Source organism: Pezoporus wallicus, unplaced genomic scaffold (genome assembly GCF_028554395.1).
Source record: "Pezoporus wallicus isolate ANWC-B61680 ecotype Strahan unplaced genomic scaffold, APGP_CSIRO_Pwel_v1 contig_3365, whole genome shotgun sequence".
In the NCBI taxonomy this organism is placed as follows: Eukaryota; Metazoa; Chordata; class Aves; order Psittaciformes; family Psittacidae; genus Pezoporus; species Pezoporus wallicus.
The window spans coordinates 5,329,779-5,346,954 of record NW_026640883.1 but is presented as its reverse complement, the minus strand read 5'-3'; the positions used below and the strand labels follow the sequence as shown (position 1 = coordinate 5,346,954).

At 45.3% G+C, this 17,176-nt stretch overlaps 1 protein-coding gene across 33 annotated transcripts in view; it reads right to left on the bottom strand.

Moving 5' to 3' along the window:
- Positions 1 to 4,730, bottom strand: part of TCF7L2 (transcription factor 7 like 2) — a 175,675-nt gene extending 170,945 nt beyond the window's left edge. For 14 of the 33 annotated variants that reach the window (XR_008973741.1, XR_008973742.1, XM_057421143.1 and 11 more), the window contains exons 1-3: positions 4,115 to 4,730; positions 3,731 to 3,797; positions 3,398 to 3,522 (exon numbers count right to left, since the gene is read on the bottom strand). Coding sequence is in view for 31 of the 33 variants with exons in the window: in XM_057421143.1 (XP_057277126.1) it covers positions 3,398 to 3,522; positions 3,731 to 3,797; positions 4,115 to 4,303 (381 nt within the window). In the remaining 2 variants the exon portion in view is untranslated. The remainder of the gene's footprint in view (positions 1 to 3,397; positions 3,523 to 3,730; positions 3,798 to 4,114) is intronic. The other 19 variants (XM_057421136.1, XM_057421126.1, XM_057421132.1 and 16 more) reach the window with 3 other exon arrangements.
- Positions 4,731 to 17,176: the final 12,446 nt, after the last annotated feature.

Here is a 17,176-nt window from a genome sequence, read left to right as displayed (position 1 = left end):
CTCACCGAAAGCATTAACCAAGCTCTAGATTTAGGATAAAAATTAAACACACCAATTCTTCATTTTCCAGCTCTAATGGAAAACATTATCCTTTTTATTCTCCCCAACAGTCAGCTACCCCAGCCCCTCTGCACACACAGGTATGGCACTGGCACTGTCAGATGCATTACTTCATGACTATTTGACTAGACTTCTATTTAATACACATCTATTCTCAAAAGCAATCCACAGTATTCCATCAGAAGCAAGATTAGCATGCAAAAAAAAAAAATCTATGACTTTTAAAAATAAAATTGTTCCTATCAAGCTTCGTAGAGTCTGCAGCATTTAAAGCATTATTCTTGATTTAATATATTATTTATCATAAGCAGAATTTATGATACTTCGTAATTCTCCACATTCCTGAAATTGCTGCCCACGAGTTTGCTCTTGAACAGACAATTACAGGTACGTTTACAAAGCACAATAACCCTGCTACATCCCCAAATAAAAGAGAAAAAATCCAGGGTGAAAATAAAACAAACCCAAAAATGTAAAAGCTAACCACACCCACAGACCTTTAATATTCTACAACAGCAAAAGAAAAGGAAAACCAATTTTGCTACATATCTGCATCACCTCTTTACCTTGCATGCTCTAAAACCCAACAAACATGGCTTCAGGATAAACTACATAAATAAAAATCAAATCCATAATTATGTAGAATCATTTATACATGTTCAACCTGTATTAAAAAAAAGAGAGAGGAAAAAAAAAAAAAAACAAGAGAAAGATCTAGTTCGCCTGGAATTCAAAGCTGGTACAGCAGAGAACTAGAATCCACCTCAGAACAGTGTGTGACAGCCAACAGCTACCCCGCTGAATCTTTATAATATTCTGCTCTTAGGCCTAAATAAACAACTTTAATTTTTCCCAGCTATAATTAAGTGGCAGGCAAACAAACAAGCATACAGAATGTGAAAGAATAAGGTTAAGAAGATAGGAGAAGGCTGCTAGAGCCTGGATGTGGAAATAAGAAAATTAAAATCGCCTATTGAGTGTGGAAATATCCTTTCAGAACTCATCAGATAACACAAGCAGGCCACCTGCCATACCAACAATAACCCAACCTGGAATCTGCTGCACAGCACCTTGAATTCACACAAACCCAGCATTCCTATGGAGGCCTTTTTTAACTGTGGAAGAAGCATGGGGAAGAAGGAGACTGCCAGGAAAGCTAACTGCTATGGCATCCTATCCTCACATGCTAGGAGGGAAAGGATATATAATAAAGGTAATGAGGAAAAAATAAAGAAGTAGCTATAGAAAGAAAAATGCTTAAAGAAAAAGGCAGCAGAGGTATGCTTCCTATTAGCCTACCCTTGGAACAGTGGAATGCATTTAAGGTAAAAAGGAGGGGAAGGGGATTAAAAAACAAAAAAGAACACAAAGCTTCACAATTTGCAACAAAGTGATTTGTAACAAAGATTGTTGTGCCATCTGGATCCTGGTGCTTATAGAATTTGGAATTTATCACCATCATCCATATACATGTGGGTGAGTGTATTCAAAAGGAAAAATATAATGCATTCAAGCCCCTGAATTCCCCTCCCAATCATTACAATTGCAAACGGCAGTCACCCCCATGCCAGGGTCCCAGAAATCACCTCCTTGCAAGAAGAGCCTTAGAAGTGACCAACATAAATCCCTACCACAGCCCTAAATACACGCCAAGCCAGAAAACCTCCCTCGCTACCTCCCTGCCACTCTGCGCTTACTAACCCGTGCCTATACTGACGTTCTACTAAGTGAAAGCAAGACCGACCCGATGTTTAATATTTTAATGCTTTTAAACACTTGTAGATCTGATACACCCGAGTTGTCCAAGCCCTCGGTCATTAGTACAGCTTCAACATCTACCAAACAGTGCATCTATTATTGTAAATCGCTATCTCGTGTTACCACAAGGAGGGGGGGGGAAGTGTATAAACACACACATGGTGATGGCGAGGACGCTTCAGGTTTCAAAGAACCAAAACAGCAATGCTAAACCCATCGGTAGGGAGTGTTTTGTAGTCCCGGTGGTTTTAGCCAAAAAGCATTAAAAACTCTTTAAAAAGGAACGAAAAGGTGACATTGGAGAAACCTAACGTCAGAGCAGAGCGCACCGAGGGTGACGCTACAAGCGGAAAACCAGCCGGGACTACAAACCCAACCAGCAGACCCCAAAGTTTCCCTGAGATCTGGGTTAAAACTTGCTCTACCCCCAGGCACAGGCGTGCGGACGAGCACACCCCGCCGAGCCCTGGGTTAAAGAAAGGGAAAAAACAAAATCAAAACAGAGAAAAAAAAAAACAACAAAACCCACAACAACAAAAGCCCGGCCGCTTTCAGCAAATTGTTTTCCTGCCAGCACACTTCCAGGAGGAATTTTGCTCGAGTTGTCTGATTATTTTCGGTTGTTGCTGCCGCCGTTGTTAGAGCTAACCGAGGCGATTTCTGTTTCCGGACTCAGCCCTCCGCTCTGCCCTGACCCCTCCGGCTCTTCCTCCCCCCTGCTCCGCACAGCGCTCCCGAAGGCAGAGCCGCGCCGGGGCCGCCGCCCGCAGCACAGCCCAGGTGAGGAGGGGCCCCGGCCGGTACCGGGCACGGTGCCGCGCTCCCGGCGGGCGCGGAGGGACGAAGGGCGCGGAGTCGCCGCAGGGCCGGCAGCGCTGAGGCCGGACATAACTCGCGGCGTCCACGGCCGGGAGGGGCACAAGGAAATCGCCTTCGCCGCAGGCCGGGGCGGGCGAGGGCAGGAGAGGGTTAATGGGGAGGAAAGGGGAGGGGGAGCCGGCCCAGCCGCCACGGAGGAGGGCAGGAGGCGACGGATCTCCATGGAAAACGGAGAGTTTGGAGGGAGCGGATCCCAAGCTGGGCCGGGAGAAAATACAACACCCCCCCCGTCCCCAGCGAGATGGGGGGAAAAGGGAACGAGAAAAAAAATCAGACAACCCCTCCCCCCCCAAAAAAAAGTAACTCCTTGGGTTGTCGTGTGTTTTTGTTATGATTTCCTGTTGTTTTGAGGCTGGATTAGGTGGTGGTTGGATTTTGTTTGGGTTTTCTTTTTCTTCCAACCCCCCCGCAGGGGAGGTTAGAGGGCTCCAAAAAAATCTGCCCACAAAACTGAAAGTAAACAAAACGAAAAGGAAAAAAGGAGGGGGGAAGAAAAAAGGAAAAAAGGGATAAAAAGAACGTAAAAAAAAAAAAATTGGCGAAGTGTAAACAAACCCCCAAAAGCGAAGTTTGGAAAGTTTGGTTTGCGGCGCTGGGGGGAGAACGGGGGGAGGAAAGGGGGGCGGCGAGAGGGGCAACGGGGAGCGCGGCGGGAGCGGGGGGGATGTGGGAAAGGAGGGGAGGAAAAAAAGGCACTTACCGTTCTCGCCGTCGGAGAGAGCGATCCATTGGGCAGATACGGGCTGCTGAGGTCGGGGATCATTATAAAGGGATAACCCGGGTATGGTGGGCCCTTAAACAACCCTCCATCTTGCCTCTTCGCAGCTAACATGGCGGGGAGACACGAGCGGGGAACGGGGAAGGGAAGGGGGCAACAGGGGGGAAAGAAGGGAAAGAGGATGGGGAGGAATGGGGGGGGGGGGGGGGGGAAGGAAAACTTTGTTTAGCAAGTGTCCCCGAAAGAGGAGCCGGGCGCCCGGCGGAGGGGCTGCGGGCGGTGCGGGGCTGCGGCGGCCGGGCCCGCCGTACTCACCTTCCTCTAAACTTTCCCGGGATTTATCTCTGAAAGTTTCGGACCGAGGCGGGGGCCGCCGCTCGGCCTGCCAGAGAGCCGGGGGTCGGCGTGGGGCAGTCGGGGAGGAGGGTGAGTTGTTTGGGGGTTTTTAAGGGGGGGGGGGTAAGAAAAGAAGGAGAAGGGAGGAGGAGGAGGAGGAATAAAAGGCGAAGAAGACGGGAAAGGTGCGGGGAGAAGGAGAAACAAACAGAACAAAACAGAAGGCATCGTTACAAGTTGGTGCCGCGGAGGAAAGTTGGGCGCCGGCGGGAGCGGGACCCGGCGCCCCCGGCCGCGGCGAGGCTGCGCGACCCCCGCCCGCCCGCCGCCCCGAACCGGCCCCGCGGGGGGCTTCCCCCGTACCTCCGAGTCTGAGGAGCTGTTTTGATTCGTTTCTGATTCATTGACGAGAGACGACTTGACATCAGCTAAATCCCTCTCCGCCGAGGAGTTCTCGGAGATCTTCTCCTCCTGCTCCCCTTCGTCTTTGAAAGAGATCAGTTCGTCGTTGGCGCCCAGGTCGTCCCCTCCACCGCCGTTCAGCTGCGGCATTTTCCTCCTGCCTCACCCACCAGCAGCAATTTTGCAAAAAGGGGAAGGGGGAAAAAAAAAAAAGAAAAAAAAAAAGGAGGGGAATGGGGGGGAGGGGGGGGGAGGAAAAAAGAAGGGGGGGGAAAGTTTGCACCAAAAAAATAAGAGTCCAAGGTGAAAGTTTCTTTTTTTTCTTCCCCTTCTCTTTCCTCCTGGGGAGGGGAAAAGAGGGAGGAGGAGGGGAGGGAAATGTCTCTTCTTTGCTTCTTTGCACCAGTGACTTTAGGCTTCTTCCTTTCCTTCTTCGGGATTTTCTCTTTCTTTCTTCCAGGGAGCTGCTCGGCGTGCACTGCGCGCACCCGCGCACGCACTCGCGGAAAAATTAGTAATAATAAAAAAATAGAGAGACGGGGGGGGAGGGGGCGAAGGGGAGGGGGGGGGGGGGAAGGAAAAAAAATAATAATGCAACAAACCAACCCAAGAAGTCAGCTGTAACGGGGGGGCAGCCGCCGCGGATATTGGGAAGCCTGTGCCGCTCGGGTTTGAGTGAGTTGAAGTTGGACTGAGAGCTTTTCAGTTCAAAGGCGGCGCTGATTGACAGATAGAAAAAGGGGGATCGAAATCCGGAGGAACGGAGAAGTCTGGGATCCGGGATTATTGACAGGGAGCGAGAAACACACCAGGCACTTAATGAGATGCAGGAGGGGGCGGGGTCTCCACGGTGACGTCTGCATAAATAAACAGGTCTGGGGCGCGGGAGGGGGGAAGGAGGAGGAGGAGGGTGGGGGAAGTAGGAAACTAACAATGATCCTTTTTGGCATGGGAGCTGGAGGGGAGGGGGCAGGAAAACACTGACATGGAATAAAAACTCTGCGCTGTAGCCCAGAGCTGCAGGACCCGGGGTGGGGGGAGCGAGGAGGGGAGCAGCACCCAAACTGGCGCCCCTGTCTTCGCCCCTCGGAAAGCACCAACTTTTCCATCCTGAGCGTTAATAAACATAGCATCTCCTCGCAGTCCGGATTGCTCCTGGAGGATGTGTGCCCTTATTATTTGTGTACGTGTGACGGCAGGGCGCTGGGGGTGTTGGTTGTTTTATGTTTTTAAACCGTTAACGTTTTTTTTCTCGCCACTCGTTGGAGGTAAGAAACTCCAACCATAATAAACACGAGAATACAGTAAAAGCCTTTTATTATTATTTTTTTTCCCCTTAAGCAGCACTTGCTCCTCGCGTTTATTATGGTTCTAACACGCAGGATGAAAATGTGCGAGATCACTCGCTGAAGATCAGATGTTTCCAAATTATTTTATAGTAAGGCATAATATTATTTGGTCCTTGATGTAAAAAAAAAAAAAAAAAAAGGAAGAAAAAGGGAGGAGGAAAAGGAATGTGACTGCTAAGAAGTTAATTAGCATGGCAGGACGGAGAATCAAGGACTCCCAGACTTCAGAAGTGAAAAGTTGTGGTGGCGTAAACATCACGCTGGGGGCAAATCAAAGTGAAACCGGGCCAGTCCCGCGGCGGGGGGGTTACCCGCGGGGTAGCGCGGCCGGACCCCCCCCCCCCCCCCCCCCCCCCCCAATAGGGACTGCTGCCCTGCGGGGTCTGAGGAGCGCGTCTGCAAAGTCACTGTTGTGTAAAGTCACTCGGCAGAGCTCTGCCGGCACAGCAACAAAATGGGGAGCAGAATAATGCGGATGCAAGAAATGGCATCTGTTCCCCGAATATAATGTGGTGAGAGGGGAAGGGGAAAACAAATTGATCTTCCAGCAGTGACAAATTGTAACAATGGACAAGTCAATTGGAAACTTTTGACATGGGCAAGGAACAAAAGGAGGGGACCTGGGGGGGGGTGGGGGGGGTGGTGGTGGTGGTGGAGAAGACAGGGGAGGGAAGAGGCAGTAATTTCAATGGAAATTAGTAAATTGCCGAATGGAAATGGTGTTTGAAAGCAAGGGACAGGCTGTACTAAATAATCCAAACATTCCTTCAGAAATCTAACCTGCTGCTCATGCTAAGGGCCATTCAGCACATAGGGTTTCCAAAACAAAGCCAATTTGTCATGCAATATTTAGAGTTTGGGGGCTTCGGCTAAACTGTCTTCTATAAAAAGAATAATGAAAATAATAATAATACAGAGATCGACAAGGCTAACACAAATTCTCAGGCATTAAAAAGTTCACATAGAAATTTGCATACTAAAGGGAAAGATGCAGACAAAATAGAAATAAAAAAATCACTGCAACTTACAACTTTAATATTAATCAGTAAAGCAGAAGTAGACTGAAAGGAAGCATGAAAAGAAGTAAAACAAATGTGTACATTTAATCAGACAGGATTGCATAGGACACAAAGAACAGGGCTAATTAGTCTCAGCAGGTAGGGACTAACCTTCAGACTTCATAAATAAATAAGTCTGTGAACAATGTCTAAGTGGGAATATGGAGACAGAAAAGGGATTATTTCAAGACACCAAGTAAAAACATGACTAATGAAATACTTCACTGTTAACTCCATGTACAAATGCATTGAACAGTTGTTTTTTTCCACTGGTCTTTAGACTAACTTGCTCTTTACTTTTAGAGATTTTACTAAATAACAGTCTGCGGGCATGCACACTCCCTATTTGCCCTTGATTATGTACTTACTGTCTTGGCTAACTAGTGCCTTGCAGAGTGACACCTTAACAAATATTCTGCATTTTTGTTTGCCCTTTCATTTTTAAAATGCCTTTATATCCCAGAACAATATGAGACTAGAAATACAAATGTGACAGACTCCTATTTACTTCGCAGGGCCATGTGTTCTATTTTGATCCAAATGAACAAAAAACACTTGCACAGTTTTGTTTTTCAAAGATCTTTTCACAATCTGTTGTGTGTTTCTTTTTAAACAAGTACACTTTTGCTTCAGTCCCAATGGAGTTGCTAACTACTTATTAAGCATCATCAAAAGCTGGTGTTCTAGACAGGCCCAGTCCTTGCCCAGAGCTGGTTGCAGAAGAAGGGCCTGATTCTGTAGAACCTTACATATGTGAGTAACATTACTGAGAGGCTGCTCACAAGGGTGATGACACACCTGGATGACTCACACAAGTCATGTTACTCGGATGAGTAAATGCCGATAGACGGGAGCTCAGCGCTGCTCTCACAAGCCATGTTGTTCATGGAGTTCCTATGTACAGAAGTTGGCTTTGGTAGCTTCACGTTGGAAGGTGGAGGGTCTGTGCTCTAGCTGTGCAAGGTGTTGCCCACAGCTGGAATTCTGACCTCACAATAGATTCAGAGGAGCCCTGTGAAGGGCTGGGAAACCACTTTCTAGCTTTCACGGTAACATCAAGTTCTTCCTACTGCAGTCTATGGTTTTGTTTTCAAACTGCTGCTTATTGCTAGCTGAGGTTTGAAGTCCAAGTACAAAATTACACGGTGTAATTAAGGTAGTACAAGTCACTTAGGATAGCTTATGCATCTTACTGGTATCATTTTCCTTTATGAAACGGTTCCTTGTTTCATGCTCAGGGAAGTGCAAGCTCTCCAGGGGTCGATAGCACCTGTTTGAGTAGCAGGTTCTCAGGTGGTACCCAAGATTAAAAAAGCATAGCATATAACAGTAAGAGAAACAAATTTATTAAAGAAAATAGTCAAGCTAATCTACTGCACAAAATGTGATTTATTGTTTGGATACCTGATTTTAAATAACAGCTAGCAGAAGGACAAAGCAGGGTGCTCCAAGTTCAGTCTTCAAGAGGTGTTGGCTTTCTTGTCCAAACTGACCTCTAGCATAAATGAGGAAGTGGAAGTGCCTTTCTCCAAGCTTTTGTAACTCTCACCACTTGGTACAGTGCACCAATGGGGTTTGGTTACTGACAACGGTGTCACCGTTCTACACCTTGGCACATTGTGGTGCCAAGAATCCTTTAGTCTCTTGAACAGGAATGGCAGAAAAGCATGGAAGGTTCGCCTGCCAGTTCACATTGCAATGAACTGGATAGGGAAGAGGTTGATCAGAGGCAGCCAAGGAAATTCATTGTTTTATGAAAAATGTACTGGAATCTTTTATGCCTCACCAGAGGCCCAGGTCTGTATTGGAGAAATATGGTCTGCTAACTGCCAGCTGGATCTCCTGATGGATGTTTACATATCTGGGGTTAGTCATCCGTTTTCATGGTCTTCTCAAAAAGGTCCCAGTGTAGGTTGCAAGTGTGTAAAATTCAAGCTATTTATTTTGGAAAGATAAAAGGACTTTGGCTGACCAGGCTGGGATTTGAGTTTGCAGCTCAAAGGAGTCTGCATGTTTACAAATAATCTTGGATCATTAAATCTGCTCTGAATGTCAAAAAAAAAGACTTCAACATTGAAACGGTTCCAGTAACACCACGCAAACACATCTGCCCACTGTCTTACCAGTACTGGCTCTTCCAGAGTTAGTTTTTTCTAGGGCAGCCTAGATGACAGCACGAAAACACAGAAACCATGGCTCCCTTCCGCAGTCATTTGCATCAACACAAACAACCACATGTGAAAATTCAAGAAAGCTATCAAATAGGAAAATATCAACAAACAACCAGGTCGTGGTGCTACTGCTAGGTTTCTTTGTGGCTTTGGATTTCACACGTACCGAATAGGTCACAGTGTGTTATTTGAGTGATAGCTGTGGCCTTTCTGTCCGCTCTTGGTGGAGAAACATTGGAAAGTCAGGTACCAAAAACCTTGAGCTTTGTTTGTTTTCAACCTCACAACACAGCCTGATGTCTCTCAGTCTACGCTCTGCTTCCCAAACCATGGTTATGGCTCAGTAGGAACGTACCTCCCTTTTAGCACCTCAACCACAGCTGTACCTCTTGCTTTTGTTAGAGATAATTCTGTCTAATAATAAAATGGTTAATGGGTAGAAATATGCATTCATGCAGGGATTATTCACACTTTATCATGAGGTGATATTAAGCACTATAGGAGTGAATGACAATAAATAGGCTTCTGAAATACAGAGCCCTCCATAAATATGCCATTTTTATTGACAACATGTCTTTTAACCCTAATAGTAATGGAAGAAATCCAATAAATGAAACATTTACTGCATAGCTTGCCTTATTTTTGGGTGGTGTCTGATTTCTTTCTAGCTGTCTCTAGAAGACGTTTTTAGCCTAATTTGCTCCCTAGAAATTTCACTCACTGGAGTTATACATCTATGACGTTTTATTGCCTGAAGCCAAGTCTGAATAAGAACTTTCTTAAGATATACTTATCCTAATGTCAGTCTACAAGAACTGGGCTGCTTTAGTTTGATTTATTTGTGCAACAGAGATATATATGCACCTATGTAGCTGGCCATTGCTTCAGACTGGATCTAATATTCCAAACAGAAACAAATAAATAAAAACAGCAAGTTTGGCCATGTTTAGTTATACATAGTCACTTTAAAACTAATCAAGGCTTAGATTTGTATTTATATGCCTCTGTTTTCTAACCAACCAAAACAGTATTCCATTACATTTACAAAATACTCTCACTTCACAGGAAAGGACTGTAGGTGTCTATATGTATATGCTCACAGGCAAACATCAAACACCAGCCGGATGCAGTGTGCTTCTTCTATCTAAGAAATACAAGATGGCATTTAAGGAGCTGGAGCACAGGGGTCACTGTCTGAGACTGCAGACCATTGCCTGGCTGGTTCCCTGTGCTTTTCTACCTGTTGCCTTTGGGCAGTCAGTGCTTTGGACCAAGCTCAGTGAGTTTGCTGGGATACTGGCCCCTAAACAGAATTTGTGGACAGTATAACAATAAAGAAAATACGAGTAGAATAAATTGGCTTGCACTAATGCAGCATCAGTGAGGGTGGTCTTGTAGGTGAGCTGAGAGCAGATGATGGTAAGGACGAACCTAGCAAGCTTTAAGCCATGAGTATGCCCTCAGCCAGAAGTGACTGCCCTTTCAACCGACACACACTAATTAGTTGTGTATGCATTCGTAGTCTGTTGCAATATGAGGTAAAAGGGATTAGTTTTGCAATGGTCGAGGAACATGAACGTGCGCCAGCTGCATTCCAGCTGTAGGGGTTCCGGCTGATGGATGCCAGGAGTCAGCACGGGGGTAGTAACTTCTTAAAACAATCAAGTTTAACAACATAGGATTATCTGATCATACCATACAATCACAGAAACACTCATGTTGGAAGGGACGTGAAGACATCTCTAGTCCAGCCTCCTGCTCAAAGCAGGTTTATCTCTGAATTCAAACCCATTTGTTTAGGGATTTGTCCAGTTAGGTTTCAGAAGCTTCCAAGGGCAGACATCTGTGCGTCAGGACTTTGCATTTGTCTTGTTGAATATTGTAATGTTCCTGTTGGCCCATTCCTCCAGCCTCTTCGGTCCCTCTGGATGGCAGCTTTGCCCTTGAGCATCTCAACTGGGTTTTCCAAATTGGTGTGACCTACAGATGTGATGAGACCTGCTTCAGGTCATTGATGCAAATGTCAAAGAGTACAGGAACCAGGACAGGCTCTGTTAGTACTGTACCTGCTACTGACAACCAAGGGTTCAACCCATTAACCGTTGTTCATTAGCTTAGTCATCCAACGGTCTTTAGTTGTCTACCCATTCAAACTGTAATGTTCTAATTTGGATGCTAAAGTCTGCTCTTCTGAAGCCTCAGGTTTGTGCTCCCCTGCTTGTCTTCTTCACTCTCATCAGGATTGCGAGCTGCTTGTAGTCACTGCAGCCAAGACTGCTGTTGATTATAACATCCCTGTCTAATTCTTCCATGTCTGTTAGTAGCAGACCAAGGAGACCATCACCCACCCTTTGGCCATGCACCATGTTATGTGTATGGCCAAAGTTAAGAAGTTTTCCTCAACACACTCCAGAAACCCTCTGAACCTGTTGTATCCCACTGTCTCGTCCTTCCAGCTGAAGTCAGGGAGGTTAAGTTTTCCCAGTAGAACTGTGAGCTGTTAATCTGGAGAATCCTAATTGTTCAAAGATTTGACTGACTTCGTCACCCTAATCAGGTGATCTGTAACCCACCATAGTGTTACTCTTACTGACTTGTCCTCTGATCTTGACCCACAAGTTCCCAAACAGCCCATCTGCAGTTCCCATACATTTATGCTGCTCCTTTATATAGAAGGTTCACCTCCTGCTTTTTTTCCCTGCCTGTCTTTCCTAAAGAGCCGATATCTGTCCATCCATAGACCTCCAATCACAGGAGTGTTCCCACCATGTCCCAGCTGAGATATCCTCAGACCACAAGCAAGTCGCTGCATACCCTCATGTCTCAGTATTTCTCTAAATCAGCCCACTTAGGTTTCATGCTCTTCAGTGCACCACTGTTTCTTGCCCTATGTTTTTCTGCCCCAAATAGTTCAGATCTTCAGAGCAGTCTAAGGCCACTGTCATAATGCAGTGCATAAGGGTGACAACAGAGGCTGACCAAGAGAATGTTGTTTGGGCTAAGACAGGAAGTTTTAATTTAGGCTAAGAAGTAGATGAATACTGTGTTTTCTGCAAGGCCAGAGTTAAAGCTCTGACCCCAGCTAGGTCTGCAGGCTGGCAGCCACACATCCACACAAGAAGTGTGGCCAAAGGCTCTAACAGAGATTTCCATCTTACAGAAAATGGCAGGAATGTGGGGTTTCTTTTGTCTGTGGAAGCAGTTGCTACCAGGTTTTTGCACAGAGCCACCACTGTGCCACTGAATGTGCAGACAAGCTCCTGACATTGGGAGTTTATAATCATATTAATTAATAGTTGATCTATTAAAGCATACACAAAGTGAAAGGGCTCTCAGGAAAATCCTTCTTGACTTCTCCTTGAAGGTATTTTAATAGCTTAACCGGGCCATTCATAATAGAGACATTTACTGTATTTTATTATTTCCTAGCAAATCATTCGCCGGTTAATAGTTGTGCTTTAAAGGTTTTTTTTGCCTTTCTTTTTCTTCCTCCAGCTCTGGAAGTATATGTCTTCTTTTTTCCTTCTCATTTGGCAGAGGCCTCCCAACTACATCAAGCAGTTTCAAGTCAGCCAAGGAGATAGTCACTCCGAGTCCTGCTGAAGGAGGAGGGAAGTCTCTCTCTCTTTGTAAAATTTGCTGCCATTTATCGACAGAGTTTTTTCTTGCAACAAGGAATCTGAGCTAGTGCATACCAAAAGAGTGGCACTGGAGACTTTGTGGTTGGCTGTTGTTTCAGGCACATGCAGGCTTTACATAGCCTGAGGGCATAAATAAGCAGACCGGAGGGAAGGGGCAGACCTTCCTACAGTACAATTAGGTGACAATGAGCTATCCGAAGCAATCAGGATAGCAGCAACATCAAGTGCTCTCCCGATGTCTCAGGAGCGCTCCCAAGATTTATTGCATCAGAGGCTCTGTCTGCTGCTGGTGCCTCTAGGTAGCGTCTCTGGAGAGGCACAGTTGGCAGGCGCATAGGAACAGGGTCCTTTCTGGGAAACTTATTGCAGCCCAAAGTATTGCAATTGGCTCCAGTGGAGCTGATGTCTGAGCTCCCTGTCCTGACTTAATTCAGGATCCCTAGAAATATGAAAGGGAAGAGATGGACCTGCAAGCTCTATAAGGAGGCGTGTGTAGGAGGGGCAATTTACAGGAGGAACTCCAAGCATCCTTCATCTGCTAGGCTGGGAAAAGAGGCAATAGGTCTCAGGACATTTGTGCTCTGGTTCTTCAAGCCAGCCTTTCTTGACTTAATTTCTCCTTCAGAAAGCACGCCACTGCAAAAGGGAGGCCAGGGAGCTGCTCTCATCCTCTTCCATCTTGGCCATCTGATTATATTAGCTCTCCCTTTTCAAGGATACTAATCCTACAGATCTCTGCTTTATAGGTGAGAGCTTGCTGGCCCCGACCAGAAACGAGGTGGCAATTTCAAACCAAAAGGCAAATATAAGATAAATCAGCACGTCTCATGGAAAATGCCTGTGTTTGGATTTCCAGGCATTTGTAGATGTAAAACTCCATTGAAGACTTTTCCTTCTAATTAGGGAGGCACAAAGGGCAAGGGTGAGCCCTGCACTGGCAAGAAGAAACACAGTGTATTTAGTCTGCTGTTTTACCTGAGGCACAGGTCTATCATACACACCCGCTCCATTCACCCTTTTTACAACAACTCAGGGTTATACAAGAACCTCTGTAATTCTTCAGGCAACAGCACCCTTAGGACATCTCCTGCATCTGTGGGAAGACATAATCTAGCATTCAAGGCATTGTGGTAGAATTGGCATCTCCACTGCTTGCCTGAGGCACCATCTTCTCTCTCTGCCTTGCCAGCCCTCTTAGCTTAGCCTCCTTCTCAAAGGCAGGGAGCTGAGGCAGTGATTTTGCTAAAGAGGGCTGCAGAGGAAAGCAGAGATCATGTAAATCAGAATAACACTGGTCTCCAGGTTCCTTTGGTGGCCCAGACAGAAGAAGTATGTATACAGAGGACCTGGGAGAACTGTGCACATCGTTACCAATATATATGTGTCCTCTGGCTTGTTTTCTCTGTCCCTCTCACCTAAAGGAACCTAAGTCCAGGCAGGAGCGGAGAGCATGGCTAAAATAGTACGTGCGGCCCATTTTGCATACTTTCTGTGGCACTGAGCTACATGATTTATGACTGAAACCTTGGCTGTTGCAGTATGGGACAATTACAGGGAAGTTGGCAAGGCAGCATTGACCATCTTGTAGGAATATGAAAATCCTTCCTTCCTCCTGATTTCAGACCTGAAAAGTGGTGAACTCACACTGCTCCCTTTGGGAGGTTAACCAAAAGCTGGCAGAATCAGACCTTAAGATGTTCCTGTCTGGACAAAAAAGTGCTGTCATCAAGTCAATGACCTTCTATAGCCACCTCAGGACATGCAGGTACTTGACAGAAATCCTGTTGCACCAATTAGGTCATGTGTGCATGAATCTGTTACTAAAACCCATGAGGTTCTTTCTGTGCACAAAGCTAGGTGTTTCTATTTGAGAGTGTGTATAATGCGCTCTTTCGGCAAGGACTGTCTATTTTTACTAAGGGTATATACAGTGTTTAGCAGAAAATAGCAATGTTAGTTTTGGTTTAACAGAAATATTTTACCAACGTGTTTCTTTTTTCTGCAAGCAGATGTTATTTGGATTTAAGCACTACTTTAATACAAATAGATAAAAATAGGATTTTTAGGAGGCTGTTATGTTCTGCAGCTCTGGGGTCCTGTATTACAGAGGTCATTGAATTTCAGCAAGTGGTTCCTGCCTGAAGTCTTGTCAATTCTAGCAGAGCTACAGTATTTCATTTAGAAAGACATCTGGCCTGGTTTTAAAGATTTCAACCCCCTTCCACTGTAGGCAAACTTTGTTCCAGTGGTTGGTTGTTACTGTCTCTGGGGGAAAAAACGCACCACACTTCTGTTTCAAACACATCTTCCTCTATTTCCAACCAAATCATGTTAAGAGTATTATCTTGAATTGCCCTTTCATCACCAGTAGGTTTCAGTCCTTTTCCTGCAATTCTGTTGCTCATGACTGAGCAGGTCCTCACGTCTACAGATTCACCTCCCTGGCATCAGCAGGACCCAACAGGCAGAGGCTCCGCTGCCATTTTGCAGATTGCAGGGTAAGGCAGTAAAACCAGGCCAGTTTGAAGATCAGCGACAGCAGTAACACGGCAGAGGGCATTTTGTCTCTCCCGGCTTTAAGCTGGCCACCTGAGTGTCCTGTATAGTTAAAAACAGGCCCAACTACTGACTCATCCCAGCTCTATAATGTGCAGTGACTCACCTCACCATGGTACCTGTCTTGCTCCTCTGACTGAAGCCAGTGCCTAAAGGACTGGCATAGACTACACACCATTTACATCCCCAAGAGCTGAACTCCACTTTTAATGATGATACTTTCTAGAAGGAAAAGTCCACTGGCTGACAACAGAAAGTGTCTTTGTATGCCCTAGAATTATTGTCTGGAGTATTAAGCCAGTTTACAGTACACTCCTGTTTGTGTTCCCTAGTTGAAATCTTGACCATAAGGACCATAAAGGACAGACATTTCCATCTTTTAATAAAGGAAGCACAGAGAGTATGAGAGACAGATGTGCAGGAACTGTGGTTTTAAGGGAAATGCCAAGATTGTGACATTGGGTATACAGTGTCTGGAGCTGGCACCAACATTAATTCAAAGGAATATATGATATTCTAGTATACCTTTGACCAGAACTCTGAAAGTTTCTGTAAAATCTGTATGGATTTGTTTCTGTTAACAACACAGGGCGCCCTTGTTTTGTTTTACTTTCTAAATGATTTATTAGGCTTGCTTTTCATCAGAGAGATATGTGAAGTTTAACTTTCCCTAGTTTTGTTGGCTGACAATCTCACCTCTTTTATCTTGACTTCTTGGAGAAAAGTGACTCACCTCATCATGCTGTAACATTTGTAACCATAGGTCAGCTTCAGCTGAATATAACAGGAGATTGTGAGATCAAGAATATTTGCATCCTCCAACTTAGTGACTATAAGAGAGGTCCAAATTAGCACCCAGTGGAGGGAAGGTCCAGAGGGATAGGGAAGTGTGGGTGTCAGAGAGCAGGGAGCCCATGAGGGGAAGGTGCATGGAGAACAGTCTGACCAAGTCCTGCTGCTCACCACACTGCTTTTTCAGTGTTAATAATGCCATCATCGCACAGAGCTTGCACTGTGAACCCCTTCTCCCACTCACAAATATGAAATAGTTTTCCTTTTCGCATCACATCTCTTGCAGTTGCAGCCACTGGAAGAATTATGTTAGTAAACAAAACTAATTGACATACTCGTGACTGCCTTTAGCTTTTCTCTTACTCTCAATTTTCTCTTACTCTCATCAGCTGCATTTCTCAAAATGGTAAAAACCACATTTAGACCCACCATCCTCCCATGGACTACCAGTGATCTACTAGGCAGAGTTTGGAAATCTCTGTGTTGGAGTTCATCTTGGAGTCTGTACCAGTTTGACCTGAGGATTATAAAAGATTCTTTTTTTACAAAAGCTTAACTAGAATGTCCCAATTTATTCCAAATTCCCAGTGTGGACAAGGAAGTGATACTTAGCAAGTTATAACACACACTTCAGCAAGACCAGCTCGTACATCGTAAAGCACCACTTGCCTTATCTGTGCTGGAACAAGTTGCTCTGAATGCACTAACTATTCTAACAAAAATAGTCCAGACTTATCTCAGAATGCGCAGGGGGAACTCTCCCACATTGTAATGGAAGGGCACAGGGGCTGAAACTTGGACAATGATTTAATCTCAACCGCACAATTCACAAGGTTATAGTTTAAAAGCAAATAAGCAAGCACAGATGATATTAACAATTCCATGACAAGTAGCTTCCCAATTTGTTCAACTTCTGATCTTCACTTAATGGGCTGTCCTGTTTTTTTTCCTAAGCACTCCAGTGGTAATGTAGTCTGCTGTGAAAGATAAGGCCTATACTAGCAATGCAAACAAGCAGCGAAGAAATAGCTTTGACTACAATTTAAGTCTTCCTCGTGTATCACAAACAAGCACCACAAGAAGAAAAAAAGAGAAACCCACAACATCTTGAATGCAGCGATTTTTATATCATCCAGAGAACAGGGGGAAAGCCTGATTACAGTTTAAAAAGTCTTGTTACTGCTGAAAATGCAGCAGAATTTCCTCTTGAAGCCACGTCGTAGGTAGGCACAGCCTCAGTGGTTTCGTTTGCAAGAAGCTTTCAAATCTCTGAAGATCTCTGTTCACACAGACAGATTTATTCCTGCCCAAGAAGAGTGAAGGTTATCAGTGTGTCTGGAGATACAGCGTCCCAACCGAAGTTTCTGTCTGTGGGGAAGTTCTTGGGAAGACAATGATTCTCTCTGTCTGTTTACTTGTACCTTTGTAGAGTGGAGGTATTGCTGGCCTACTGAGC